The sequence below is a fragment of the Gloeophyllum trabeum genome (assembly GCF_000344685.1).
Source record: "Gloeophyllum trabeum ATCC 11539 unplaced genomic scaffold GLOTRscaffold_00005, whole genome shotgun sequence".
Taxonomy (NCBI): Eukaryota; Fungi; Basidiomycota; class Agaricomycetes; order Gloeophyllales; family Gloeophyllaceae; genus Gloeophyllum; species Gloeophyllum trabeum.
The window spans coordinates 1,402,866-1,430,465 of record NW_006920414.1 but is presented as its reverse complement, the minus strand read 5'-3'; the positions used below and the strand labels follow the sequence as shown (position 1 = coordinate 1,430,465).

The following is a 27,600-nucleotide window of genomic DNA, read 5'->3' as shown; positions in this document are numbered from 1 at the left end:
GCATTATTTCGTATTATACTATATGTCGCACCTTTTCTGCTATGTACCTATTCAAGTCAAATGCCACAGTATGTGTCCCTCGCACCTTGCGCCAGACTCGTCGAGAAGTCTCCTCCAGGTTTTTGAGGAAAAGAAGAGTTTTGGGATTTAGGGCACAACACACAGGATACAGATTGCGAGGGATACAGGCCGATAGCGTAACGATACATGAGTCGGTATTACAATTAGATAGTCCACTAAATAGCGTATGAATCCGAGGCCAATCAAGGCTTGAGAGTCCCAGAAATATATCACCCATTAACCTATTGGAAGTAAAGTAGCGAGTCCGTAAAGAGTGGAGGGGGTGAGAGATCAACGTCGTGCATCGTCCGACAGTCCGTATCAGGTCGTGGAGCCGTCTCATCCCCGAGAATGACCAGGGTTGAGCTAGAATCGTTTAGAAAATTAATGAAACATGATGCTGCGCCTCTTGGCCTGCTGTTGCGCGGTGATGATGACAAAGTCGGCGGGGAGGATGGAGGCACGGCGTGGGCTGCGGACTGCGCGGGTGACGGTCTTCCAGGCGCGAACCATTGAGCGCGAGAAGGATTTTGAGTGAGAGGAGCGCAAAGACGATTGACTGGAAGAGACAATATTTAGGCTGAGTGGGGGGGACGGCGGGGGGAGGGGGGCTTACCGGCTGTAGGGGCGATCCTCGATGGCAGGCACGGCGATGACGGATAAACGAGCGTGGTAGGTGACTTGGACCATTGTGTTTGTGAGAGAGGCGTAGAGTTCGTGAGGGTTGTTATACGGATTGGGTAGCACGGAGGGTGTGCAGCGGCAGCGTCTCGGACGCGGATGAGGAGGGGATTGATGAAGGAACAAAGCCAAATAGTAGGTACAGGGTATAGGCGCAGGCAGTTGAGGAGACCAGTCCGGGGAGATGAGAGCACAGTTCGTCGGCCTTAAGAGTTGCGCGCGCGTCTCAATAATGCGAGGTCGCGATGCTTCTCAGGTCCCGTTATAGCCACACCTTGTTCTCCATCAACCATTGTAACGAGCAGAGCGGCATAATCGTGTATCCAGCCTCTGAAGACGATGAGAGCCCGGGAGAATGCAAGCAACGCAGCGGCAGCGGAACATTGTGGACAAAAGCAGCGAGACAAAGGAGACGGGCGAAGACAACGCCTTCCTTATCGGGACGGCATTGACATAGCAGCTTTAGCCGGGAGGTTAGTCGACGCTGCAGAGCGCCCTCGAATGTGCTGGCAATCGAGTGCATCATAGACCGAGGCCGCCAAGAGGGGCGGGCACTCACGCAACACATCGCGGGCATCGCGTCAGACGTCGACGAGCATATGGACCGGGCAAGATCCGCCCGGTCGCATATAGCCACCCGTCTTTCACCCAGACCACTCGGACAGGAGTTCAACACTCCTCTCGTCCTGACTATCATCTCGACTCCAACGTCGTGCAGCACTTGAGAAATCTATCGACGCGCAGAATCACTATGCCTCGCCCAGCTGGAATCCTCGACAACGCCCTCGCCGCTGTCGGCAACACCCCGCTCATTCGCTTGTCGAAAATTGCAGAGCAAGAGGGTCTAAAGTGTAACCTGCGTACGTGCCGTGGCCATTGTGGACCTTCCAGTAGAGGCTCATCACTTACTTTGTTAGTTGGCAAGCTTGAATACACTTCCGCTGGCGGGTCCGTCAAGGACCGTATCGCCAAAGCGATGGTAGAAGCCGCAGAGAGAGAGGGCAAGCTGATTCCGGGCAAGAGTGTCGTCATTGAGCCCACTTCTGGCAATACTGGTCAGTGTTTCTCTTGTCTACCATAGAATCAGAGGGGCTCATGGCCCTCAGGTATCGGACTTGCTATGGCATGCGCCATCAAGGTCTGTACCCGTCAGCCTCAGTTACGCATGGGTGGTTGCTGAATACTATAGATATAAGGGATACTCAGTGATCATCACCATGCCCAACAAGATGTCGCTGGTGCGTTGCTCCCTCCCCCACTGATTACCCTCACTCACTCCCTGTTCAGGAGAAAGAAGCCACCCTCCGCGCACTTGGCGCAGAAGTCGTGCGCACGCCTACCGAGGCCGCATGGGACTCGCCCGAGAGCCACATAGGTAGCGCCCACTCTTCCTTGCACACACGTCTCGTGGCTGAATTCCTCCACGATCCCGTTCAATTTGTGCACAGGTGTCGCTAAGAAGCTCGAGAAGCAGATCCCGTATGGGATCATTTTGGACCAGTATCGCAATGTGCGTACCTCTTCCCACTGAGTGCATGCGAGACTACGAGTCACTGACGCATACTGCTTGTAGGAGAACAACCCGCTTGCGCACGAGCTCACGACGGGCCCGGAGATTATCGCAGACGTCACTGCAACGCCCTCCACACCCGAACGTCCCTCCTCCGGCCAAGTCGACGTCGTAGTCGCCGGTGCCGGGACGGGCGGCACAGTCACGGGTATCGCCCGCGCAATCAAGAAGACACACAACAAATCCGCAACCATCGTCGCGTGTGATCCTGTACGTTCCTTTTTCACCCAGCTTACAGCAATTCCCTCACCTCCCACCAGCAAGGCAGTATCCTCGCGCTCCCGGCCGAACTCAACAAGACCCCAACGAATGTCCCCTACATCGTCGAGGGCATCGGGTACGACTTCGTGCCCGACGTGCTCTCGCGCGAGCCGGGGCTGATCGACACGTGGGTGAAAACGAGCGACGAGGAGTCGTTCGCGATGGTCAAGCGCCTCATGCGCAGCGAGGGCCTGCTCGTGGGCGGTTCGAGCGGGAGCGCGCTCGCGGGCGCAGTGAAGTGGCTCAAGGGCACCGAGGAGGGGTGCCGGTGGGCTGAGAAGGAGGGTGCGAACGTGGTAGTGCTGTTGCCTGACGGGTGAGTGCTCGTTGGCAGGGGGCATAGGGTGTTGGGTACGGATGATTGACGTCCTATGGCAGGATTCGGAATTATATGAGCAAACCGTGGTTCCTCGAGATGACGATGAGCCCGGAGCCGACGCCCTTGGCTCAGAAGATCGCGAGCGTGCTCGGTACGCCTGCGAAGACGAACGGGCATGCGAACGGGACGGTGCAGGAGACCGTCGAGGAGACTGGCGCCAGTGTGCGCCCGCCTGTGAACGGGGTGAAGAAGGTGGTGGAGGGTGTGAAGGAAGAAGGCATGGGTGAGGGAATGCAGTGAATCGACAGTCTGCTACTGGTCCCGATGTTTGGAACGTTATAGAGGTATCATAGACACACGGACGATAGTTTCGTTTATTGAGCTTATGTATCGGTGATCGCATTGAGGAATAGAACTTCCTAATCTAATATTCGAGTCACTTTCGGGATACCAGCGCTGGCTGGAGAAGGGCATCACATTCTGAAGCAAAATTACGTGAATAAGGTAACGAGAGTCTATCCTGTAGATCATATCATGAAGGTAAATCTCAAGGCCCGACTCGAACCCGCCCATACGTCGCTCAAATGTCCTTGACCTGCTCCTCCAGCCACGTCCACAACTCCTTCCCGAGCTCGGGGTCCGCCGTATCCTTCCTCGCAGGACCGACGCGTGCCCAGGGGATCGCATACTTACCGTTCAGAGTCAGACCCTCAGCAGAGGTGCCGGCCCAGAGTTGGGTCAGGGCACCGTAAGGGGTCGGATACAGAATGGAGTTCTGGAGGGAGTCGTATCGTTATGGCATGAATATGAATTGGTGATGGTAGACGTACGATAATTCTTCTCTGTAGGCCAGTGGTGTAGCGTTGCAAGTCACTCTTGATATTTCCTACGGGAGGTGGTGAGCGACGAGTCCTCCTTCTCGAGATTAGACGTTGATAGCCTCATACCGGGGTTCAGCGACACCGAAATAATGCCCTGATCTCCGTACCTCCGGGCCAACTCATTCGCGAACACGACATTCCCCTGAACAACATTACGCGCTTAGTCAGGCTCCTGCGCACTACCAAGCTACGCACGAATTTACTCTGGGCGTACAACCGCCCCGGATCGATCTTCCTCCTTTTCGGGCCGTCCTTGAACGTTGCAAAATCGAGGCCGAAGAACAGATGTGCTGAGGATGACGTGGTGATCACGCGCACTTTGCCCTCGGGCGCGGTCTTCGCTGTCTCTAGCAAAGTGGGGAGGAGCAGCTTCGTGAAGTAAAAGTGCCCAAGCACGTTGGTGCCGAATTGCATGTCGTACCCCTGAGCGGTGACCTGGTCGATGGGGCATATCATGACGCCACTGTAAAGGCAAGGAGGTTGGTAAGGGAGCCAAGGGAAAATGATTGTGTAGCTTACGCATTGTTGAAGAGCACATGTAGCTGGCTCTCCTTGCTAGAATTCGGCGGGTCAGGAGCGGCCTGAACTATACGAGGATGAGCCCAACGGACCTCTTAAATTCCTCCGCAGCCGCTTTTACAGAATGAAGATCGGCCAAGTCCAACTTCAAGAAAAGCGCGGTCTTTCCGGTTTGTTGCTCGAGATCCTTGATAGCTTGCTCAGACTTCTCCTGGTTCCTCGCGGCAATGTACACTTTTGCGTTATGCTGAAGCAAGGCCTAATCCAGTTAGGTGGCGTCATCAGCTTTCCTGGCCAAATGGCCGAATGATGATCAACACGAACGACCAACCTTCGCTGTCTCCTTCCCGATGCCAGTGTTGGCACCCGTGACGATCATTACCTTACCTGTCAAGTCGGGGATATCCTCAACTTTGAACTTTGATTTCGCGGGCCACATCTGCTGCGTGAGCATAGATAGATAGGCACCCATAGTTGACCTGGTTGTTCCTTTACCAGTACACAGTTGTCGAAGGTGAGTGTTGGATTCTCCAAGGAAATGGGGACTGGGGTCGCGCACCGGATGGTCAGAGGGTATTACTTGCTTGGGTATTTGTGGGATCCGGAGCGCGACCGCACGCTTTATTCTTATACGCGCAGCGTGATGGTGGGAGTGACTGTAGGGAAAAGTCTGCCATCTCACCATATCGAATGACGATCACAGATGCGGCCTTCAGAAGCCCACAGCCGCCGCCCTCTCGCAGTTATCGCAGATGCAACGCGTACGCTCGAGCTCGGCATGTAATACAGGATCCCCACTGTCGCCGCGTATGCACGTCAATAGTAACAGATGATGACAAGGACTTTGTCAACAGAATTCGTGTCATCGGCGCGACATAAATCCACGAGAGGCACATGAGCGTCTCATCAGTAAAGCAAAGTAATGCACCAAGCTGCGCATGCCGGAGGCGGAGCTCCGCTGCCCCAGCAGCTGCTTCGATACCCAGCGTTGAAAAGACACTACTGTAGCTAGGACTGAGGACATGGCTGCTAGCGAGCTGCACCATTCGCAACCGAACTTTGGACGCTTTCAAGACGGCCAACCGTTCCTCGGCCCGCCATCTTCTTCAATGGCTCAGTGTACAAGGGCCAAGGTCTCCCCATCCAGCTCATGAGCTCTGTGTGGTCCTTGTACGGACTGTCCGTGGTAGGGTGAATCAGAACTCTGTAAGCGGAGATATGAGTGGACTTCAAATCGAGGTCGACATCTCGACGGGACGACGTACGAGCAAGGACCGCGCCAAACAGTGAGCCATGAGAAGAACGCACCAGTCTGATGGGGCGTGAACGTGTTCACCTCGAACATGGCGACCGGGTGGGGGCCTCCGGGCAGACAGCCGGATCAATAAACTTTCTGAAGTGGTCGATTATGAGCTAACTCACCGACCGGCTTGTCCCAGAATTTGTAGATTCTTAATTCAGGGAACTCCCGACGGATACGTTCATGCAGCTCTTTGGCGTACTGCATTTCCTCGGGTACGCTTTGCATATAGTATACTATCGGGCAGGTACACGAGGAATAAGGTCAGCTCAGATATAGCCAGTACGGTGAGTGTACTTACTGTGGAAGTCGAATCCATTGTTCGAGGAATCGATGGGAGGAGGGAATTCTGTGTATGAAGAGGACAACTTGCGATCCGGTGCAGGAGGATTGTAGAGTGATTTGCCATCCGGATTGATAGTGTTTGGCAAAGGCTCAGCGTTCTCGTATCCTTCGAGAGGTGACTTCAATGAGCCCTGTTTCATAGCGACTGTTCCAGATTTGGTTAAGCCAGCGACAGACTGACGTGCCAGGCGAGGGTTAGGGAAGGTACCGTTATAAATCTGCAAGCTGTACGTATCCAGAACGCCATTGTCGCCATATCTTCTGCATTCACCGGTGGTGACTGCTGACCAAAGACAGGCTCTAGGTGTAAGCATCGTCAGCCAGATTACATCATCCGACTCCTGCCTTCTCATCCATGCTGGTCGGCGTAAAGATAGAGTACCAGTCCTGTCTGCTCTGTGAATTGTACCTCAATGGACGATATCTGTACGAGTGCAAGGCGCACTGGTGGGAACGGTCGAAGGCATCATTGTCACTGTCTTGTGACCGTAAATGCGACGCGTCCGGTCACGCGCCGTCTTTCGACTCTGCACCTTGTTACCTACTTGGAGTATCTCGCTGCATTCGTCGACCGGACAGTATGTCAGCCAGGGAGACAGCCCGGCATGGATCTGCAGAGGAGACGTTGGACAGTGCGTAGATTTACGATATATGGTGTTCGCTCAAGATAGTGACATTTCAACCCTAAGTCCTGCATGAGATCTCGCAGCTCTTGAACACGCAGCTAGACAAGGCAACCCTGGCTACATGCGTGAACATGATTGAGAATGGCGTTAATCCAGAGGCGTTGGCTGTATGTGGTCCCCGAGCTTGCGCTGAGAGTTGCATAGCGAAGCGCTTATCTTCGGCATGTTCCAGGCTGTAATACAAGAACTCAGAAGGGAGAGCGCCTCCATCACCTCACCCGCCAACGGGAGATGAAATCGGCCACGGCGGGGACCAAGCTTTCCGTCAGATGTCTGGCAGCAGCCATTTGTACACGTTGCTCAGCCAGGTGGTCTTCCGTAGAGTTGGCGTTCGCGTCAAACGCTGACTCGGAGATCCAGAGCTTGGCAAGGTATGCCGCAGTGATTATCTAGCAAATAGTCGTACCGGCGTTATCGACAATGGAGCAAGCGCGGCCCTTGGACGGTATTTAACTTAGAGGTGTTTCCCAATGCCGTTTGATGGTATCCTTGTGTTTCCACGTAACGCGACTATTCACCGTTACATTCCTTTTGCTGAAAGGGATTACTAGTGACTAGACAGGTGTTCATGAGGCGGCGAGGATGTATCATCGCTCAAAATGTACGGTTCAAGTCTTCAAGGTAGTGGTTGCTTCCGAGTATGCTATACGTAGTCGAATGAATGGTACCGTTAGAAACTGTCGCTGAGCGCAATGCCTTGAAATCTTCCGGTAACCCAGAATGCGTCTGAGTTGCCACGCCCGTTGTGTAAATAAATGCGCAGAGCGTGAATCTACTGTGTGTAAAACAACGGACGGACTGCAATCATCGCATTCCGATGCCTGTGGATGCCTGAAGCTTGTGCGATAAATTAGCCTAGCGGAAACACATACTATGTAATACATAGTTAATTTAGCAGCCATGATGGAGGTGACTGCGCCACCTGTTGCTGATTGGTGGGCTGATCCCTGACAGTGACATCGCAGCTCGCTGCGTTCACAGTCCAGAGCTTCCTCAATAATTACTTCTGCATTGGCTCCTAACCGTTATTAACGGGTGCCTTTATTCTCTTGCGTCACGCTTGTTGGCGGCTAGCAGAGGCAGCACCGAAGAACATCACGGCGAGGTTGCTGCCTGACGTTGCGTTCGAGCGCTCAAACCTTCCTTAGCACTCAAACGATTCCAATGCACATTTGAATTTTACATATAAGGCTCCCCGCTTCGACAACCGTCTGGCCCAATGGTCGCTACCGCAGCGACTCCTTCGGAATCATGCCCGTCAAACGTTCTTCAATGCCCCTCCCGAACATGAAGTTGCTGAGGTCTCTCTTCGTGTTAGTTGCTGCCCGGCCATGTCGCGCAGCCCCTCTGACCGCGGGTCCATCGCTGGCAGCTATGAGCTCGGATGACGGCGTGGCCAGTATCGTCAACAACTTCCAAGATTTGAGCGCAGTACTCAGTCTCTTTGCAGCCGACTCCGTGGAGAAGAAATTAGCAGACCCCAAGTCCTCAGACTGGGAACGCATGTCGGCGTTCTGGTCTATCTTCGGTATTATTGGAGCGGTGAGGGTGTACGCGAAGATAGCGGCGGGACTTGCAGGCGCGGAGACCGCTGGCATGGAGCTGGGCGGTGCTAGAGCTTATACCAGCCGAAAGACCAAGAAAGCCACGTGTTCCTGCGTTATAGGCCCTTCAGAGCGCCCGCCAACTTGGGAGGACGATGAAGACTTGCTGCTAGGTCTAGCAAAAGTTGACTCGACGTTGTGGATACGCCCCCATATAGTCGTTATGGGCTTCTCCCGCTGTCCCTTTACGGGACGCAGGGCGCTGAGGGAAGCAATCGGGAGAGGAGTCTTCGTGCTTCTGACGCTAGCAATCCCCTGCGTCCCGATTATTCTCCTTCGGAGGAGCGTCAGAGGTACCATCTCCGAGAACCTCTCCTTGGGGATGACAGCAGGTTCAGCATTTCTGGGAGGGTGTATTCTACCGATGCTCCTCCAGGACCTAAATTCTCTGGGATTTGCATACCTGCCTGACGCAGGATCCCGGCAGGGAGATGGATTACTGCAAGCTGGAGATACCGTCACGACAACCAAGAGTCGACTGTGCAGGATTATGTGGCAATCACACGGTAATCGCCTTCCTCCCCCGAGGAGTGCAGATCTGTGGTTTATTCGCCTACTCGCAGCAATAGCGACCATGTTCACGGTGGTCGGCTATGTGCTGAATTACATACTCCTAGGCAGAGCCGGATCGTGGCGTTCATACGCTTGGCTCGGGATGCAGGTCGTAATCCTCGTAGTGAGATACATCCTATGGGCCTACCGACCTCATCTTATCCATAGTCGCCGACCGACCATGGTATACGCGGTGACTGGCTCATTGCTGGCGTTACGGCCGCTCACCGTCCAAATAGACCCATCCCATTGGCCACCGTCCGAGCCCCCCCTTCCCCGGGACGCGGTTTACTTTGCGGTTGCTTCAGCGCGAAGCAAGCTTCTGAATGGAAGCGGCGCTGAGCAACATCTCAAACTGAGTAACTTGGATTTACTTTCCACGACTGCGCCCAGGGATATTCTGCAGGCTGCATGTTATAAAGTCTTCTGCGAGATGGGAGATCTCTCGCCACAGCTTAGGAGGCGACTGCGGGTAGTCAAACTTCCGTGGTCTTTTGTGGAAGAATTGTATGCTGCGCAGGGTCTCATCTTGGGCCACAACCCCTGGGTGCTCGGCGGCATTTCCCTTGCTGCCGTCGTCGATCTCTACGAGCACGATGACGGCCGAGAACCGCAGCCTATTTTTCTAGGATTAACGACGATCCACTCATGCAAACCCACGAAGACGGAGGGAGTGTACGAATTTAAACGACAAGAGCCTGGCGCAGCGGCTGTCAGAGATGTGGTCGGGATTACCTATGACAATTATGGCATAGAGGGAACTATCGAACTGGGTGTCCTCACCGACCGACTACCCACTCCCCATACGTTAACAGAGTCACACGAGAAGTTTAGGGATAATGTGGCGGCATGCCGCTTCAGCGCCAGGCTGAATGGGCCACCGCATTGCGAAGTACACGTACAGGAGTTCGGGGATGGTACATCACCAGTAGTAGAGCACAACTCAAAGACGGAAGCTTTCCTTGCGGATGTAATACAATACGGTAAAGACGTTATCTGGTACACGCGAAACAAGGACCACACAGATTGTACAGAAGTTTGTAAAATATTTGGTTTCTGAAATTCGGGGACGGGAGGAGTTTGCAGACAGTGGTACCAGCAGGACAGCAAGGTTGAGAGAAAGCACTTTCCGGAGAGCCAAGAACCTTCAAACTCCCACCTGGTCTTCCAGTCCTAAGATTTTCCGGATAGCAGGAGTCAGCTCCTGGGGCAGAAACAGTTTCGCCAAACAGCCGTCTTCATCCACGACCGACACATGGCTGGTGTCAGGATATTCAGCAAGTACCTGGATGGAACGCCGGGCCGCCCCCCTTTCAGCAACCACAGGAGTCCAGACAGTGCTCCCCGGGCTTGCGCGTCGCCAGTGAACATGAGACCACGTCACACATATTCGAACGGCATCGGGGAAAGCGGGGCATAAGCGGGTGAGCCATTCTTTCTGCTTCCGCAGATCAAGGTGTTGCTCGGCAAGGCCGTCATTAGCGAGCGGATCTGCCTGATAACACTTGCAATTCAGCCCTTTCACTTTCGGATTGTGGCTCTTGATTTTCATGGGGAGCTACGTCCCGATATCGGTTAGCTCGCTGCACCTGGAACGGAGAGCTGAACATACCCCACGATCGTCAGATATTGTCAAGGAATCCATAGCAGGGATGTACTCTTCCAAGCGTACGTTATCATATATTGTCATGGGCACGGTCAGATCTTCAATTGTAGAGGTTGCTTGAGCAAGGGCCGCAAGTGGAGCCAGGTCGATATCAAAATATCGTGTCGACCTCGGTACCTCTCTGTTCACAATCCCATTTATGTGTAGCCGGCGTATCGGCCGATTGGGTACCAACAGGGGGAGCAAATACAACGGACATTGCAGATCACGAAGGTCTGGTAATCCCGTTTGAGGCAAATCGAAATCGTGAGATGTATCAGCGACGTTGTGCGGAAGATGCGTGATGTGAAGTTTGTGGATCGAGGGTGTCCGAAGAAGAAATTTTGAGAGCAGCGGTAATTTAGCTTTATTCACCCGGATGGTCATGTCCTCTAGAAATGAAGGATCTACCAGGAGACATAATGTCCCAGTAAGCCTGAGATCATCCGATTTCCAGATCCGTAAGGAAGGCGAGGCAACCGCGGCCATGACGGCGGGTATGAAGGGATCAAAACCATCGTCCATAGTGGACAGGGTGTCACAAAACGTGAATTTCTTGATGGCTACCATGACGGATGGTATTCTGATAGAATCGGCCAGGGCGAAAAATTTACACCGTTCGAAGGCCAGTGAATGAAGAGCAGGCAGGTCCAATATGACTTGCATGCCTACAATATCGAGATCCACCTCCGATAAACAAAGGTTCTGCAGCTGCGGCAACAGGGACAAAACTTGAAGATGCAGCTGCTTGTCTTGAAGAGGGGAGAGGCCGTCCACTCCCCATCTGCGGAACTCCGACAGACCGCGCCAATCGTATAGCATATATGACCGGACGTATGATGCAAGCGATGCAGGTGTGCTATGATTTTCCAAGACAAAGTCGTACCAGTTGATATGGAAGTCTGGGGGTAAATCAAGGTTCCGTGTAAACCTCATATCGCTGAAGAGAACAGGCCGACAAAGGTCGCAGAAGTATCGGCAGGCCAAAGACATATTCGATATGGCATACTTGGACTCTTTATGGCTCAGCCATTCTTCGGACGGGCATAAGTGATGTGCGATTTTGAGCCAAAGCTCAGGTGGTAAGCAAGAAAATACGTGGTCCCCCCCTCCTTCGAATTCTGAGAATAGTCGAGACAAGAGCCGAACCTCGGTTACTTCAATTCGCGCATGCAATTCAGTATATCTCTCACCGAGACTCGAAGACGCCATGATGCTACGCCGGAAACTTGTCTTTGGAGATGGCGAGATATGTTAGAGGGCGCATCAATCTACGCAAGGGGAACGGTCGCGCCTGGGGGGATGAGATACACCGAACAGCCTGTGCATCAGATATAGATCAGCGCTCCGGGCTATTATTGTCACGGTTCACGAGCGCGGACGTTGTCCCTTCCACTGATTCAGAACAGAAATAAACAGTGACCATATCTTATTTATCAAGGCAACATGGAGAATATGTTGGATTCTTCAATGAGGCTTCAGTACAGAGATGCAGTTGTGCGCGAAGGTACAGTATAAGCCCGCAAAGCTGGTGCCCTCTGAAGGTTCCGAGTCTTTTGGCAACCATGGTTTGGAGCGGAGAATATTTACGTAAGCACCTTATGCCAGGTTAGGACGCGATGCAGTAGGCCCATTCCTTATTCATCATTGCTTTCTCCCATTCACCATTGTCGTCCACGGCGGCGGGGCTTGTCTGTGACACTCTTCACCCCTTTGACCATTTCAGCAATGTCGGAAGAAACGCCAAGGTTGGTAGACTCGTTCACTGCACCCAAGGAAGTCCTCCAAGAGTTTGCAGAGCTCGCCGAGGAAGAGGATGTCGACCCGTTTGCAGAGACAGCGTCTAAGCGCCAAATAGCTGCTCGTCAGTCGGACTACCACAACAGGCGCTTTAATCGCGTTGCAAACGAGAGCGGAGACGCGTTTCAAGATGGAGAGGACTCCGGCTACAAAGAAGCGATGAGGCTGCAAATGCTGGAGAAGGAGGAGCAGAGGGTGAAGAGACTGATTGAGGAGAAGGAGAAGAAGGATAGGGAGGAGGGTAAAGAGAACATGGACCTGGACAAGACACCGCCGAGAGCCGAAATACAGGCGGCGGCTCAGGAGTTGGCTGCTGCTGCTGGGTCCAAGCGGAAACGGAGGTGGGATGTAGGAGACGACGATGAAAAGAAAGAGGAGGCCAAGAACGAGAATAAGGAGTGGTCCGATCAAGCTCTGGAGGCTGCCGCACCCAAAAAGCGACGTTCAAGGTGGGATGCTACGCCCGCCGACGTGAATGCAGCTCCTACTGAGACTCCCAAGCGGTCGCGGTGGGACCAAACGCCTGCTGCTCCGCCAGATGTCGCTCCTACACCCATTATTATGAATGCTCCCGGCTTCATGATGGAGGACAAGCACAATCGATTCCTCACGGACGAAGAACTAGACGCAATCCTACCCTCTCAGGGCTATAGCATCGTTACGCCGCCTCCAGGCTATGCGCCTATGATTCACCCCAGAAAGTTGATGGCGACTCCCCTTACCACAAGTCTCGGAGGTTTCGAAATCAAAGAAAGCTCGGATGCCGCTGCAGTCGCTGCGGCGGCTGGCCTTGCTCCTGAGTTGCCAACCGAAATACCAGGCGTTGGGAATCTTGCTTTCTTCAAGCCCGAAGACGCTCAGTACTTCGCTAAAATTCTGAAGGAAGAGGATGAGACGGAGCTGTCAGTGGACGAGATGAAGGAGCGTAAAATCATGCGTTTGCTTCTCAAGATCAAGAACGGTACCCCTCCCGTGCGTAAGACCGCTTTACGACAAATTACCGATAAAGCTCGAGAATTCGGCGCCGGACCCCTTTTCGACAAGATCCTTCCGCTTCTCATGGAGCGCACTTTGGAGGATCAGGAGCGGCATCTACTGGTCAAAGTCATCGACCGAGTCTTGTACAAGCTCGATGATCTGGTTCGACCATATGTTCACAAAATCCTGGTCGTCATTGAGCCTTTGTTGATCGATGAGGATTACTATGCGCGAGTTGAAGGCCGAGAAATTATCTCTAACCTGTCGAAGGCGGCTGGTCTTGCCCACATGATCTCAACGATGCGTCCTGATATTGACCACGCCGATGAATACGTGCGCAATACCACCGCTCGTGCATTCTCCGTTGTCGCATCTGCCCTGGGCATCCCTTCCCTCCTGCCTTTCTTGAAAGCTGTCTGTCGTAGCAAGAAGTCGTGGCAGGCTCGTCATACGGGTATCCGCATTGTCCAACAAATCGCTATCATGATGGGCTGCGCTGTCTTACCCCATCTACGCAATCTTGTAGATTGTGTGGCCCATGGGTTGCAGGACGAGCAGCAGAAGGTTCGGACTATGACTGCCTTAGCATTGGCCGCTCTCGCCGAGGCGGCTGCTCCCTACGGTATCGAGTCCTTCGACAATGTTCTGAAGCCCCTCTGGCTTGGTATTCGTCTTCACCGTGGTAAAGGTCTAGCAGCGTTCCTTAAGGCCATCGGCTTCATCATCCCGCTCATGGACCCCGAGTATGCCTCATACTACACGAAGGAGGTCACCGTCATCCTTATCCGTGAATTCCAGACATCGGATGAGGAGATGAAGAAGATTGTCCTGAAGGTTGTAAAGCAGTGCGCCGCCACAGAAGGCGTCACTCCTCAGTATATCAAGCAGGACATTCTGCCTGACTTCTTCAAGGCATTCTGGGTACGCCGGATGGCTCTTGATCGACGAAACTACAAACAGGTCGTCGAAACGACCGTGGAGTTAGCGCAGAAGGCCGGTGTGTCTGAAATCGTCGGACGCATTGTGAACGACCTCAAGGACGAGGCCGAGCCTTATCGTAAGATGGTTATGGAGACGATTACCAAAGTCGTCGCGTCGTTGGGTGCGTCTGACATCGATGAGCGATTGGAAGTCCGTCTGGTAGACGGTATCATCTACTCGTTCCAAGAGCAGACGACTGAAGATCAGGTCATGTTGGATGGCTTCGGAACTGTCGTCAACGCTCTCGGCATACGAGTGAAACCTTACCTTACGCAGATCGTCTCCACCATCTTGTGGCGACTGAATAACAAGAGTGCGAAGGTCCGTCAACAAGCGGCCGACTTGACTAGTCGACTTGCTGTGGTCATCAAGCAGTGCGGAGAGGATCAGCTGTTGAGCAAGCTTGGCCTCGTCTTGTTTGAGCAGCTCGGTGAAGAGTACCCAGATACCTTGGGAAGCATCATCGCAGCGGAGGGGGCTATCGCCAACGTCGTTGGTATGACTCAGATGAATCCCCCCGTGAAGGACCTTCGTGAGTTTCCTTACGACCCCATGCATTTTAGTGTATTCACTAACTTTGTTTCTAGTTCCTCGAATGACCCCCATTCTTCGTAACCGACATGAGAAGGTGCAGGAAGCTTCAATCAACTTGATCGGCCGTATCGGTGAGTAGGTATACACAGTTCCTGGTGCATGATCTTAATGTCATTGAATTCAGCTGATCGTGGTGCGGAAATGGTGCCAGCTCGTGAATGGATGCGTATATGTTTCGAGCTTCTGGATTTATTGAAGGCTCATAAGAAGGCCATTCGCCGGGCTGCCGTTAACTCCTTCGGTTATATCGCGAAGAGTTTGGGTCCTCAGGACGTCCTGCAAGTGCTGCTAACCAATCTGCGTGTCCAGGAGCGCCAGAGTCGTGTTTGCAGCACTGTGGCTATTGCAATCGTGGCCGAGACTTGCGGTCGTAAGTATCTTGTCTCTCTTCCAATGTTGCGAACCATACTTAACCGTCGATTATTAGCTTTCACCTGTATCCCCGCAATCCTCAACGAGTACCGGACGGCCGAGTTGAACGTGCGAACAGGTTGTCTGAAGGCCTTATCTTTCGTCTTCGAGTACGTCGGCCCGCAGTCAGCCTACTACGTTGACTCCGTCGTTACGATGCTTGAGGATGCTCTCACGGATCGTGACCTTGTACATCGTCAGACTGCGAGCACGATTGTCAAACACTTAGCTCTGGGTGTGGCTGGTCTGGGCTGCGAAGATTCTATGCTGCATTTGATGAATCTGGTGTGGCCGAACTGTTTCGAGACCTCGCCTCATGTCATTGGCGCTGTTATGGAGGCTATCGAGGCGATGCGTGTAACACTGGGTCCTGGCGTATTGCTGAGTTACGTACTGCAAGGCTTGTTCCATCCAGCTCGGAAAGTTAGGGAGGTGAGTTACATCTCGTACACTGGATGAGCCTCCATGTTCTAACTCTTCTCAATAGGTGTATTGGCGGATATATAACTCACTCTACCTTGGGGCCGCCGATGCGTTGGTACCTTTTTATCCAGATGTGGGTGAGCTCAGCGAAGGGCAGAACGTGTACGACAGATATCCCTTGCAGGTGTTTATATAGTTTATAGTGTTTGCTGTATTATTACGTTATCTCTCCGATGTCTGTATTTCACGTAATCATTAGTCCTTGAGCCTCGCAGGAATATCAGCCGTGTCAAATACACATAGGACATGGGTACATCAGTCTACTCTAGATCATGAACCCCCACTGGTAAGATTGGGGGGAAATCCTGCGAAATCTACTTGGTCTTGCACGGGGGTGCCTCCAGATGTGTATGATATCCGTAAACGAAGGCGGATATTGCTCTACACCCAGTCAGCGGATGCATAATACAACAGAGCGTTTCTCCACATACCCCTGGTGGCGCGATGACTCGCATTTGCTGCGTCTCCACAGACCCGGGGTTGACGTTAGGATTCGACATTGGCAACATCTGTAGCTGTTGTGACTACATAGACCATAGAAATCAGTTCCGGGGAGCGGTACAGTGCTCTAGAAATCGTACTTTTGGTACCGCTGCCTGGAAAACAAGGCCCGTTACAGGTTGTCCTGCCGACGCCTGGAACCTAGCCAAAATATTGACTACACCAGGTCGAGCTGCATTTGGTTGAGGAGTCAAGGTTATCTTCAAGCCGTTCTTCTCGTATGCGGGATAAGCGGTCAACCGTGGCGCCGCAGGCTGTGCGGCAGCCGGCGGCGGCGACCGCGCCTGTGGTAATGAGAATGCCGAGGACGTTTGTGCAGCAGGTGCTGGTGCAGGTGCTGGTGAAGATGTGGCGGCGGGGGGAGTTGAGTCGAAGAGACCTAAGATGTCGTCGATGGTGGAGGGTTTCTTCGCTGGTGCGGCCCCTCCCGGTAACGTCGGTTGCGATGTCGGTGCAGCCGAAGTAGTCGATGCAGAAGAGCCGAAGATTTCTGCCAGTAAATCCTCGTTGGTTCGAGCAGGAGCTGACCCATTAACCGGAGCAGCGCCTGCACCATTAGATGATATCTCATCTCCCAGCAGATCGCCCTTACCCCAAGCGCATTAATACATAAGAAAGAGCAGTAAACAGCTTTGCCCTACCTCCTTCCCAGTTTGCGTAGACCCGACGGGCTTGTTCTCGCTGACTGATAGTCGAAATGAGGCATAGTTACGATCGTCAGATGAAACTCGAATGGTTACGTACCGACACCTAGGACAGTGGCCTTCAACTCTGGCGGTGGCATCCGCTCAAGCACCCCGCTTCTCAGCTCACCCAGACTGAACAGGCTTGCGAACTCGACAGCCCTCTGCTGCAACTCCAAGTCTGGGTGCGTTGTATAGCTTCCCAGGATGCTCCCTATCCGTTCTTGCTGCGCCGCGCTGATACCTGGACGGGCAGAGATCTTCGTAATCGCTGCGAGCACGAACTGCTTGATGAGGAAGTTGGCGTAAGCGGAGTCGAGGATGGATACTAAGAGATCCACGAGCTCGGCGTCGGTCACCTGATTTTCAGCAATAAATAATCAAGAACATCCATGGTTCAATAGGTAAAAACGGACGGGCTTCGTTTGCTCCTCCTCGACGATGCCAGACTCGAGGAGGATGTCACAATATTCTCCGATTACCCAAGTCGCCGCCAGCGTAAGCGACTCTTGCGAGATATCGTCTCGAAGGGCGGTATACAGTCTCGAAGCTGTGTACGCCTGCAGTTCAGGTGTATGTGCGACGAGTCGGATGAAGGCAGACAGGATCTCTTCACGGACGTAATTACCTGCCTTCATCAAACATCAGTATTTCCGGCGTAAATAACACAAACACAATGGTGCTCACCAACTTCAACACCCGCAAAACCGTATCGATATGCCACCGCTTGTTCGGCGCGAACCGCTCCGCAGCTAGACATATTTGGGTCGTCATTCCGAGCTTGAACTCGTCATCCGCGACCTCGAGGAACGCGAGCAGCTCGCGGACCATCAGGCGAACATTCTGCTCGTTTATGAGGGCATAGGAGAGCTCGAGCGCGCGCCGCCGGATGGAGATGTCGCCATCGCGCAGGCAGTCGAGGATGGTGTTCCGGTGCCGCTGGACGGCGTTGGTGTCCATGGAGACCACCTTGTTCAAGGTGTTCAGGGCCACATATCTGAGCAGGTGTGTTAGGTGGATGATTGGGATGATTGGATTTCCGCGGCTGCTCGGTCTAATCACCGCATTGCCCGAGGTCTTAGGCAGTGAGTATGCCGAGACATAATCACCAGCCCAAGGCGAGCAAGACAGAGAGAGACCGAGACCGCGCTGCCAGAAGAACGAGGGTAAATGACGCTTTACCGAATGTTATTATCCCGGTTGCTGAGGAACTTCCCAAGGATGTTGATAGCCATGACACGCAACCCACTGTCCGCTTCGATTTCCAAGACCGTGAGGACGGTCTCGTACAGAATGGAATTGCCGACGTTCTTGGTACCGTCGGTATTCGTCGCTACCTGGGGACGCCAGTTCAATTTGAGCGCATAATACATGGAACGGGGGTAAGCATACCTGGGCCAGGATATCGTTCATCGTCTCACTAGCATGCAAATCGCCTTTGCCGAGAATGCGCAGCAACCGCAGGATCTTGACCTGCAAGAAAGGATCTGCGATCCCGGAGACGTCATGCTCTGCGCTGTAACCTGTAGTCACGAGTGCCTTCAGGTGTCGTACGAGCAGCGGCACGGCCTAAGTAGACACATATCAGTTTTGAGCCCCTACAAGTGCAAGCCAGAGCGCACTTCACGGAACTCTTGGAGACATGATTCATCAACTTGACACATTTCAGTGACAAGGGTCGTCGCTGTCAGGAGTACGCCATGATTTCGATCTGTCAGCAGATGCTTGCATTTTGAGGTGAAGTGATCCGTCAGCTCTGGTACTTTCTTGATTACGCGAAGCGCGCACAACGACGCCTGTAACAAACAGCTTCAACGTGTTGCTGGACCATTGCCTGGGGCGAGGCACAAACCTTCTTCCTAATGTACGTGTTACTGGATCCCAGTAGTTTCTCGATTTCATTCGCCAAGTCTCTCGACATCTCTTCCGAGGCAATGTTTGCAAAAGTACATAATGCCAATCCGACAGCATACATGTTCGTGTGGTTCATATCACTAGTGCATCGGACACAAAGTATCAGCGATATCCCCGCAGCAACTACCAGCATATGTACACACTTCTTCAGCGAGTTCGTGACCAGCGTGAGCACCTCCTGGTTCTCATCCAGCAGCAGCATGATTCCAAGGTACCCCAGCCGCTTGTCCGCGAACCGAGGACTCGCTACGAGCTTGAGGCATTCGATCTGGCCAAAGTGTGCGGGGTTCCCCAGCATGTGGATGTACAGCAGCTTCGCAATGTTATTGTATCTGGCATAGGTGTCTTCCTCCCGGAAGGACGCGCGTATCGCGGCGGATTCCTGCTGGATGAGGGCCCGTTCATCCGCGACCGTCTGTGAAGTCCGTGTTATAGTGTGCAGTGCCGTAGTATGTGCGCCAAGCTCACTTTGCATGCCCGGATGGCCTTTATAAGGGCTTAATTTGGAGAGTTTAAGACTGTGAGACTCTGTATAATAGCAAAACTCACCCTTCAAATTGTAATAAGGCATAATGAACGGTCGTAGGAGCTCCAGGCGTCGTGTTTCTTGTTAGAATGAGGTTGCGGCAGTCGCCTCCTTCCTTTTCAGGTGCTTACTAAGCCGTCCGGATTAGCGCCCTCGTCGTGCACTCGCGTCGGATATTTTGTGACTGTCTTACTGCCTGCGAGACCCTGCGTTACCACAATCCTCTCTGAATCCCGTTGTATATTGCCATGGCCGACCCCCCATCTTCTGAACCTGATAGTCAGGCCCATATCTTCCAAATCCTGCAAAGTTTAGGGATGTCGCGCGACGACCTGGCACGTTGCACCACCGAAATGCGGCACTTTCTTGCTTCAGATACTGCGCCTTCTACTCGCGCGTTCTCCAGAGACCGGAGCGTTTCTCAGGAGCCCAGGTCGACAATGGCCATGCCTTCGTTGAGGTCTCGCTCGAATTCGGGCGCCAACGCGTCATTACCCCGTCCCCACTCCCCATCACCCGCAACACCGGTGAAGTCCGAATATGTAGAGCCTTCTCTTGCGGCGCGCTATTCCCTGGTTTCTCTTAATCTGGACGCGGTGATGGAACGAAAGGAGAAGGAAAGGTCCAAGCAAATGAGACGGGTGAGAGAGAAACGACGAGTACACCAGCCGTCGCCGTCGCCGGCGAGGTCCATCAGCTTGGACAGCTTCATGAACACTCGCGATCATGCACGCGTCCCGAGCCCGGAACCGCGCCGTGGTTCTCCAGAAGCGTCAAGACAAGTAAGCATATTGCATATAAGCCGTTCTGTCACGCTTAATACGCGTCGACAGCTTGAGGAGAGCCATCATACGCCTCCTCACCTACGCTATTATAGAGTGTACGAGGACCATCAACCGATTCATGGTCATCCGACTCAGAATTCCGAGGTCGGTTAGGTTCTCTATCTATTAACATTCTGCCGTATTAATAACAGTATCATAGGCGGGAGCGTCATCCTCATCCTGTGTCGGATCTCCCGAGTTGACGCGAAACCGCACGGTGTGTACAATACTTCTCCAGACACTTGTCAAATTTCAACAGCTATACAGTTTCCAACATCATCCCTGCCGCCTGTCACTCCGAAGCGGCAAAGCTCCTACTATCGGACTACTCTGCCCCAGTCATCTCCCCATCGAGACGCAGAAGCGTCTAGTTCTCCCGTTCGTATCGTCAATATTGTGACGTCTCCTGCGCCTATGGGTTCGCCGCCGGATGAGTCGGAGTACTCTTCCTTACCATTCAAACTACCGCCGGGTCCATACAGCCCTACGAAACCGACCCACTCGTATGCCGCGCTCATTGGGCAGGCTATCCTCGCTTCCCCCGATCACCGTTTGACTTTGCAGGAGATATACGAGTACATCACCATAGTTTACCCGCACTTCAAGCGGGGCGGCGGGGAGCAGACGTGGATGAATTCTATCCGCCATGTTCTCTCTACTACCGCTGTATTTCGAAAGGTGAGCAGAGAGGTTCGGGATGACAACGTTCGCGGCGGGGAGGCCGTCGTCGGTAAGACGAAGGGCCGGACTTTGTGGGCAATTTGGGACGATGACCTGGATTGCTTCAAGAATGGAGGCTTTGACAAGCGTTTCTGCAAAGACATGGTGAACACCTCTGGCAAGAGCAAGAAGAGAGGTGCGGAGGATACCTGCGCCAACTCGAAGCACGCCAAACGTGCCAGGCAGCTGGAATCGGGATCTGCCAGTACATCCAGCTCTCGCGCCGAGATGGCACATCCGCAAGTCGTGCCGATTTCTCATACCAATCCGCTATTCCCGCCTGTGCCTAACAGGCACTCGTATGCGACGCACCAACCATACTATCAACAAGTATACCCGTCTGGCAGACAACACCGGTCTGCCGAAGTCTTTTTCCCTCCACTGCCCGATTATTATCAGCAGATCCCTTCACACCCTGCCGCACGATCCGCGGCAAGTTCGTCCTCCATCTCACGATCGTCCTCTTACCTCGATGTGGACGACTCGAGACCTGTCTCTCCCCCGTTGTCCACCACCTCTTCCACTGTGCCCGAACTCGTTTCCCGCAATGGTACATCTAGTAGCTCGAGTCCGCCCCTTGAGGAAGAGAGCCAACTGTCACCCGTCCTCGGTCCCCGAGTGGTGGATGATGATGAAGGGAGTGTCAGATCATTTAGTGTTGCTCCAAGTGTGGGCAGCTTCTCCGCTCTGGATGACGGACCGGGTGATGTGTTTGGGGACTTGGGCCCTAGTATCAATCTTCGTGAAACCGACCGGAAGGGTAAAACAGTCCAGAGACTGGTGAGTCGGATGCTTTCGCGCGACACCAGACGGTTCATTGATGAAATTTGTGGTGCAGCCCCCAGTGCCGGATTCTCCACTCTCGCGGCCCTCTGCTAAGAAAGGCAAGGCCAAGAGCCAGCTTCGTTCATATAGCCCGCCCGCATCCATCTTCCCTCGTGCGGGGAGTCCCTTGATACTCCCGCAGACTCCCCCTCGCAAGAAGGGTCCCAGTACAAACATTCTTCAGTCGTCCCCGCTGCGTACCCCTCTCTCCTCCAAGGGATTGAGTATGAGCCCCTCGTTCGATCTCGCACATTACAAGACCCATCTCGAACCTCCCGCGCCACATCCTCTCCCCGTTTCTGTCATAGGAGAACAACCGCCGACCAATGAGGGTACGTCCTCTGAAGCCCGTGCCGAGGACTCGGAGCGGGAGCTGCCGCATACACCCGAGAAACGTTCGAGTTCGGGTTCGAACTTAGGGGTGCCGTTCTTGTCTGCCACGCCTCAGCGCCTTGTGTTCCCCACCACTCCCAACAGCTCTTCGCCCTTCCGCCTAACATACGAAGCGACCCTTGATCCTTATAATCCGGCTTCAGTCCTCAATGAGGAGTTGTCGCGGTTGGGAACGTCGGCGACTTTCGACAGTCCTGTTGGATTGTATGGTCGGGCTGCACGAGGACTCCTATATGAGAGCCCGGATGCCGCGAGTCCTGGGCGTTTGACTCGCTACTGGTGATCCCCTTCTTCAGAGACACCTATACCACCGCCCTTCTTATCTGTAAGTATCTACTTCTTGATCTTTTGTCTGGATGTAAGAGTATCAGTATCTAGCCTGTCAACTGTTTCATATTTCCTGTGCACGATTTTCAAATGATCATTGACGATTTCCTGGTATTGTGTTCCTTTTTATTCGATCGGATCTGCTCCTCTTGTTGTGTTATTATATCCCGTGCAGATGGAAGTCGTGTACCAGTAAGTGCTTTGGGGAACTGGACTGCTTTACAGTAATAATACAACAAGTAGCAGATAGATAGTAAGTAGGTAGAGCGAAGAATATTCAGGGCATAAATTCTGAGAAGCCAATGTTAGAGACATCGGAAAAGACTGCGGACAGGATCATACCGTCTTCATCCAACAAGGTTCCTTCATCGAGGCAAGCCTGGATGTATTCTCCGATGACTAGACGCCTGTGCTTCGGTCTGTCACCGAACTTCAGACGCATGCAATGCAAAATTATCCTCTGGTAGCTTACTCAGATGTGCGCTTCATGAGTTCTACTCGCCGGCTATCGTCGCGTTTATCAATCACGATATGGGTCAGCTTGGGGTCATCGAGATCGACTATTTTTCCGCCATTATCGAGGATCAGCTTTTTTACCTCCTCGAACCTAAGATGAAATTCTGTTATCCTCCAGTTCAGGAAGTAGCGGAAGCGTCAGACGTACTTCGAAGTGATTTGCTGCTCGTGTTTGGTTGATCTCAATGCGAATCCGTGAGCGCGAGCGTTCTCGGGAGTGTCCAGATAGAAACACCTGTAAGAAATCAAAGCCTGTCCTGAATTGCAGGATACATGATGACACCCACAGATGCCTGAATATCCTCTCTTGGTCATATTCCATGGCTGCGTCGTCTTCACCCATGCGGGCGGTACTACCCTGGTCCTGGTTCTCAGGCTGCGACTGTGAGACTCCCAAGGCCACTTGAACACCCTGCAGCAATAAGGGTCACATACGTTCATGCACGAGATGAGCTTCCGTTACCTTCGGAAGATCAGAGATATCAAGCTGGGACTATGCAATGCCAAAGCTTCGTAACGGACATCATGTTATTGTAATCTCGCCAGCACGTACCATGTCATCCGCCGCATCTGTTCCAGCTTTGGATTCAACTTTCAGCCAGTCATCATCGTCTTCTTCGAGATTGACGTCGGCGTTATCTGAGTCATCATCAACTTCAGTTTCAGACTCCTCATCCAAAGTATTGTCCTCCTGCTCGATAGGTTTATCGACTTTGAACCAGTCGCTGGCTGGGCTTTCCCCTTTCGATTCCGGGGGTGCGGGAGACTTGACATCGGATACAGTGTCTAACGACTGAGCATCGGCGCTCTCAGTATTCAATGATTCTCCTTCTCTGTACTCATGGGTCTCTTTACGATCTGGCGTCGCATAAAAATAGTACCTGCTTCTGGTATCAGCCTGGTTAAGCAATTGTGAATGGGTGATATTACCGCTTGTGAAAGGGTGCTGGTTCTCCTATAGTTATCGAGTCCCGGATCCATTGTGGTTTGAGTATGTCATGAGTGTCTTTCTTAATTAATAGACTCAGATCATAGGCTGTCGAATAATCACTCGGAGCAGATATCTTGATATTGAGGATGCAGCTCACGAGTCGTGGTCCCGCCATAGATAAGTAGGACATCGCGGCGTCTCCCGACTGTCTGAACGCAGTTGCCACCGTGAGCCTTGATTCTGTAGCGAAGTTCAAAGGCCGGAATATGTGTGACAGGATGACCACCAACAGTTTCAGAAGGTCTTTCTTGTCCTCTTCACCCCTCCTTGACTTGGGATCAGAAGCCACCACTATGGAAGAGCTGTAAGTATGTAAAGCATCCGAAACGCGAGAAAGCACAAACTGAATGTCATTCCTTCAAAAACGTCAGACACTACTTCTACTTCCTTGAGGTCATGCCCTTTGTATTCGGGCATGAGTGTTGGCTGCAGTTCTTTGTAAGCTTTACGATTTAAATTGTATGAGAACATTTAGCACCTTCTTGAAAGTGGTTTTCCGCTTCTTCTTAGTTTTCCTGACGTAAGGTACTGTTGATCAAGGACAGAACACCCATAAGTCTGCATACTGACTGTTCCTCGTCGTCCATCTTTCTTTTCTTCTCAGACCGGAGGGCCTCAAATATAGCTGGCAAATTCAGCGCGTTCAGTTGCGCATGAGGTCTCATCGGGAGGCACCATACCACTTGCTGTCATGCAATCCGCGATAGACAGATCGTCGCGTATTTGGAGCGCACGTGGAAAGCGCATAGTATAGCCCAAATGATACTGATCTGCTCGTGCAATTAGCTTGGACCAGCATGAAAACACAACAGAAGTACCAGATGGTGTGATCTCTGCTGCCTTCACCTTCAGAATAAACGAACTGATACCGGGAATCGAAGTAAAGTGCAAGACTTGCATGTTCATGAAGTGGGCAACTTACTCTTGGGGCTCAAGATAGACATCACCCTTATCCTCCTGTCCTTTCCTTGATGTTCGGAAGAAGCTGGGAGGGGATTTTTTGTCCCATACTTTCCAAGGCTTCGATCTGATCCAGACATAATCTCCGTAAGACAAGCCAGAGCCTATACGAACAAATGAGCTGTATCTGATCGATGCAAACGTCAGTTAGCTGATAGCCCGGTACAAGGGACTACGTAGTACTTCGGCTCGTCATCCTCGTCGTTGCGGTGCCTGTCATCCAGAACGCCGCAGATTAAAGTGGAGACACCGTTAGCGCGCCAGCCCGATCCGTAATTCCCCGCTTAAGGGCATATAGCTTTAGCGTAACTGCATATGGTGAAGGCCGTGACCTACCTATTACTAGGACATCCACCGTTTCGCCCATGTTGTCCTGGCAGATAGATTAGCAGCACAGACGGGGGAGATTCTCAGCCGGAGATACACACCATGTATTCGGGCTTTACCTGTTCGCGACAGATGAGCACTGGGGAATAGGGTAACAAGTTTCCTTACTTTGATCCAGTCCTTATTCCGTCCGTTGAGAACATATTCCGAATCAGGATGCTTCAAAATCAAGCCTTCTCCCCTATTCGCCATAACCTGCTCCATCCGGGTCCTTACATCTTTCGCGGTCTTACCCTCCCATTCTGTAATGATTTCGAGCTTGCCTGGGATTTCCTTGAAGCACGACCGGAGGTTCCGCTTCCGAAATTTGCAGGACTTGCCAAGCAAGGACATGCCATTAAGATATAAGAGATCGAATACTTTGACTGATGAGGGACATATATTAGCAGCCCACACGGGTTACGTGCACGACATAAGCAAACGACTTACAGCACGGTCCGGGCCTGTCCTTATCATCGGATTTATCTGGGCGTTGCGTTAAAGTTTGTGAACATTGCTGTTGACTAATTCCACTCACTCCCAGCATGAGTCTTTAACGTCCCGAATGGGAGATGTCTCTCCGACACAGGGTCCCAGACGAGCATTTCCCCATCCAAAATAATCCTGCCGGCTCCCGTGAGGTAAATGAGCAGATGCAAGATCATTGAACGCACTCATCCACCCGCTCGTCGAAAGCCTTAGCAATGGCATCAGTCAGAGTCCCTTTCGTTCCAACATGCTTGCCGTAAAGGTAGGTATAGTCCTTGCCTTTTCTAGAGTACAGTTCGTCACAGCCAAGTGGTAATGACAGGTGTCATACCTAGAGCAATACCAGAATTGGTTCCCTCGCTTGTGCAACTGAATACGCTCCCCGTCAAGCTTCTCCTCAATATAGAAGGTCCGCCCTTGCATTTCCTTCACGGATTCTTCGATCCTGTTGGTCGGACGCTTACACAGCATGGGCGCAAATGCGCGAAACAGTTGTATGGTTTTTTCCTGAAAGCGGTCAGTTCTGCTGAACCTCATGACTTCGTTGGGGCAAGTTCTACCTGGTCCCCCAACCGATACTTAGGATCCCAGAGGTCCCAAGCCACTTTCTTGAGGTCTGAACAAGTATTATATAGGTCCTGAGCGTCCGGATGGAACACTGCAAAGACTGTGGTCTCCTTGATATTGATCTGCATGTCTATATGTCGGGATGAATCAAGGTAGATTGCGGTATGTCGAGTAACATAGTATACCTTTAAGGATTATGCGCACAATCCATCGCTGATCTTCGGGAGTACACTGGTTATAAACACGCTTCAGAATTTGGAGTTGTGCAGAGCTGGGACGCAGGGTGAGCATGTCATCGACAGTGTAACCACGTAAATCCTACTGGCTGCCCGAATGCAGGGATAGCTCGTCGAGTATATCATTCAGCTCATCAACCGTCAGGGAGCTCTCTATGACAGAGGACCTTTTGCTAACAATTTCGTATAGCACGCTGGGGAAATCTCCAGATGCTTTCTACCCTCGGAGCGGATCAGCCTGGACCATAGCCTGGAAGGCATGGATACCCACATCCTTGTCTGACGGCCTCTTCCAATTTAGCAAGCGGATTGCATCAGGGTCTTTGGTACCCAATGGAATGAGTTTGATGTAGATCTTAGCAAGATTCTTCTCCTTCAGTCCGTACATAGCGCGTTCGCGATCTTTCTATTCAGAAGTCAACTAGGCCCTTTAGTACATGGAACGTATGACTTGCCTGGGGTAGTATTAGCCGGAGGACAGGAAACAGATTGTAGCCGATCTCCTTCCGCCAATGCTGTTACATGCCACTCACGTTAGCTGTAAGGTACATTGCTACAGGCCACGCCACTACGCACATCGAACCAGCTATCCAACATCTTCCGTCTCTTCTCAGGCTTCCTCTCATTCTGAAGCTTCTCGAACAGTGCAGTTAGCACACTGAATGGTGTACTTCCAACATTCTCGACCGGTGGCTTTTCCTTTTCTTCAGCCTTTGACTCGGTCGTGTCAGGCGCAGGGGATAAGGGCGGAGAAGACGGTGCTGGTGTAGGTTGCTGCATGGTTTAGAATGAATATGAGCCCGGTCGGCTCTGACAATGTGGCGTTGAAGGAGCCGTGCCGGTAAACGGCGAACGCGAAATGTGGCACCTGGAGCGTGAGAGCATCGCGGTGAGGGCGACGATCACATGACGGGAATGGGCGAGACGCGTCCAGCCTGCGGCAGCGCAAACCAGGTTAAAACCAGCTCGTTGACGAGAATCTCCGGACTTCGAGCTGCCCTACTATAGTGCGTCTCTTCTGAGACGGCATTATTCACCCCACAATTCAGCTCTATTGCTCACAGAGGAACACTTATGTCAGACAATGACCCG

General features: G+C 52.5%; 11 protein-coding genes across 11 annotated transcripts; 5 read left to right on the top strand and 6 right to left on the bottom strand.

The window, feature by feature from the left end:
* Nucleotides 1-444: 444 nt before the first annotated feature.
* Nucleotides 445-750, bottom strand: GLOTRDRAFT_128443 (uncharacterized protein; the record flags this gene model as incomplete). The annotated part of the gene is made up of 2 exons (XM_007867030.1): nucleotides 445-619; nucleotides 677-750. 2 exons carry the CDS (start codon nucleotides 748-750, stop codon nucleotides 445-447), a joined length of 249 nt encoding a protein of 82 aa, XP_007865221.1.
* A 742-nt stretch (nucleotides 751-1,492) lies between these two features.
* GLOTRDRAFT_128442 (PALP-domain-containing protein) lies at nucleotides 1,493-3,191 on the top strand (the record flags this gene model as incomplete). Its single annotated transcript, XM_007867029.1, has 9 exons — nucleotides 1,493-1,601; nucleotides 1,659-1,796; nucleotides 1,848-1,879; nucleotides 1,938-1,979; nucleotides 2,029-2,116; nucleotides 2,190-2,251; nucleotides 2,315-2,521; nucleotides 2,572-2,888; nucleotides 2,951-3,191. 9 exons carry the CDS (start codon nucleotides 1,493-1,495, stop codon nucleotides 3,189-3,191), a joined length of 1,236 nt encoding a protein of 411 aa, XP_007865220.1.
* Nucleotides 3,192-3,471: 280 nt separating this feature from the next.
* Nucleotides 3,472-4,763, bottom strand: GLOTRDRAFT_39335 (NAD P-binding protein; the record flags this gene model as incomplete). The annotated part of the gene is made up of 7 exons (XM_007866573.1): nucleotides 3,472-3,666; nucleotides 3,722-3,777; nucleotides 3,839-3,914; nucleotides 3,968-4,235; nucleotides 4,292-4,327; nucleotides 4,384-4,550; nucleotides 4,623-4,763. 7 exons carry the CDS (start codon nucleotides 4,761-4,763, stop codon nucleotides 3,472-3,474), a joined length of 939 nt encoding a protein of 312 aa, XP_007864764.1.
* A 470-nt stretch (nucleotides 4,764-5,233) lies between these two features.
* Nucleotides 5,234-6,168, bottom strand: GLOTRDRAFT_115733 (uncharacterized protein). Its single transcript, XM_007867028.1, has 4 exons — nucleotides 5,893-6,168; nucleotides 5,714-5,827; nucleotides 5,557-5,653; nucleotides 5,234-5,495 (listed from the first exon to the last, which is right to left on the bottom strand). Exons 1-4 carry the CDS (start codon nucleotides 6,074-6,076, stop codon nucleotides 5,321-5,323), a joined length of 570 nt encoding a protein of 189 aa, XP_007865219.1. The 5' UTR covers nucleotides 6,077-6,168; the 3' UTR covers nucleotides 5,234-5,320.
* A 348-nt stretch (nucleotides 6,169-6,516) lies between these two features.
* Nucleotides 6,517-6,857, top strand: GLOTRDRAFT_40536 (uncharacterized protein; the record flags this gene model as incomplete). The annotated part of the gene is made up of 3 exons (XM_007866655.1): nucleotides 6,517-6,568; nucleotides 6,626-6,729; nucleotides 6,795-6,857. The coding sequence occupies 3 exons, from the start codon at nucleotides 6,517-6,519 to the stop codon at nucleotides 6,855-6,857; spliced, it is 219 nt and encodes a 72-aa protein (XP_007864846.1).
* Nucleotides 6,858-7,996: 1,139 nt separating this feature from the next.
* Nucleotides 7,997-9,838, top strand: GLOTRDRAFT_128439 (uncharacterized protein; the record flags this gene model as incomplete). The annotated part of the gene is made up of 1 exon (XM_007867027.1): nucleotides 7,997-9,838. The coding sequence occupies one exon, from the start codon at nucleotides 7,997-7,999 to the stop codon at nucleotides 9,836-9,838; it is 1,842 nt and encodes a 613-aa protein (XP_007865218.1).
* On the bottom strand, nucleotides 9,056-11,741 carry GLOTRDRAFT_138214 (uncharacterized protein). The gene is made up of 3 exons (XM_007867026.1): nucleotides 11,617-11,741; nucleotides 10,391-11,544; nucleotides 9,056-10,336 (listed from the first exon to the last, which is right to left on the bottom strand). The coding sequence occupies exons 1-3, from the start codon at nucleotides 11,633-11,635 to the stop codon at nucleotides 9,926-9,928; spliced, it is 1,584 nt and encodes a 527-aa protein (XP_007865217.1). The 5' UTR covers nucleotides 11,636-11,741; the 3' UTR covers nucleotides 9,056-9,925.
* Nucleotides 11,742-12,124: 383 nt separating this feature from the next.
* GLOTRDRAFT_138213 (ARM repeat-containing protein) lies at nucleotides 12,125-16,308 on the top strand. The gene is made up of 7 exons (XM_007867025.1): nucleotides 12,125-14,714; nucleotides 14,770-14,847; nucleotides 14,901-15,146; nucleotides 15,204-15,619; nucleotides 15,675-16,051; nucleotides 16,102-16,194; nucleotides 16,252-16,308. The coding sequence occupies exons 1-5, from the start codon at nucleotides 12,152-12,154 to the stop codon at nucleotides 15,804-15,806; spliced, it is 3,435 nt and encodes a 1,144-aa protein (XP_007865216.1). The 5' UTR covers nucleotides 12,125-12,151; the 3' UTR covers nucleotides 15,807-16,051; nucleotides 16,102-16,194; nucleotides 16,252-16,308.
* GLOTRDRAFT_120958 (Adaptor protein complex AP-1 gamma subunit) lies at nucleotides 15,941-19,368 on the bottom strand (the record flags this gene model as incomplete). Its single annotated transcript, XM_007867024.1, has 14 exons — nucleotides 19,318-19,368; nucleotides 19,237-19,265; nucleotides 18,912-19,183; nucleotides 18,707-18,848; nucleotides 18,477-18,650; nucleotides 18,247-18,423; nucleotides 18,037-18,191; nucleotides 17,542-17,851; nucleotides 17,271-17,486; nucleotides 16,916-17,213; nucleotides 16,813-16,856; nucleotides 16,252-16,758; nucleotides 16,102-16,194; nucleotides 15,941-16,051 (listed from the first exon to the last, which is right to left on the bottom strand). The coding sequence occupies exons 1-14, from the start codon at nucleotides 19,337-19,339 to the stop codon at nucleotides 15,941-15,943; spliced, it is 2,550 nt and encodes an 849-aa protein (XP_007865215.1). The 5' UTR covers nucleotides 19,340-19,368.
* Nucleotides 19,369-19,542: 174 nt separating this feature from the next.
* On the top strand, nucleotides 19,543-22,339 carry GLOTRDRAFT_138211 (uncharacterized protein; the record flags this gene model as incomplete). Its single annotated transcript, XM_007867023.1, has 5 exons — nucleotides 19,543-20,076; nucleotides 20,128-20,223; nucleotides 20,279-20,335; nucleotides 20,386-21,618; nucleotides 21,677-22,339. 5 exons carry the CDS (start codon nucleotides 19,543-19,545, stop codon nucleotides 22,337-22,339), a joined length of 2,583 nt encoding a protein of 860 aa, XP_007865214.1.
* On the bottom strand, nucleotides 22,178-27,288 carry GLOTRDRAFT_75200 (DNA ligase 4; the record flags this gene model as incomplete). The annotated part of the gene is made up of 30 exons (XM_007867022.1): nucleotides 22,178-22,674; nucleotides 22,726-22,802; nucleotides 22,856-22,990; nucleotides 23,048-23,134; nucleotides 23,187-23,311; nucleotides 23,363-23,392; nucleotides 23,453-23,780; nucleotides 23,830-23,935; nucleotides 23,988-24,070; nucleotides 24,121-24,181; nucleotides 24,235-24,316; nucleotides 24,369-24,405; nucleotides 24,461-24,515; nucleotides 24,571-24,660; nucleotides 24,709-24,752; nucleotides 24,813-24,977; nucleotides 25,034-25,133; nucleotides 25,187-25,223; nucleotides 25,279-25,296; nucleotides 25,346-25,602; nucleotides 25,667-25,702; nucleotides 25,755-25,840; nucleotides 25,891-25,989; nucleotides 26,037-26,212; nucleotides 26,266-26,402; nucleotides 26,458-26,543; nucleotides 26,595-26,725; nucleotides 26,780-26,910; nucleotides 26,960-27,023; nucleotides 27,085-27,288. The coding sequence occupies 30 exons, from the start codon at nucleotides 27,286-27,288 to the stop codon at nucleotides 22,661-22,663; spliced, it is 3,081 nt and encodes a 1,026-aa protein (XP_007865213.1). The 3' UTR covers nucleotides 22,178-22,660.
* Between the last annotated feature and the right edge of the window lie 312 nt (nucleotides 27,289-27,600).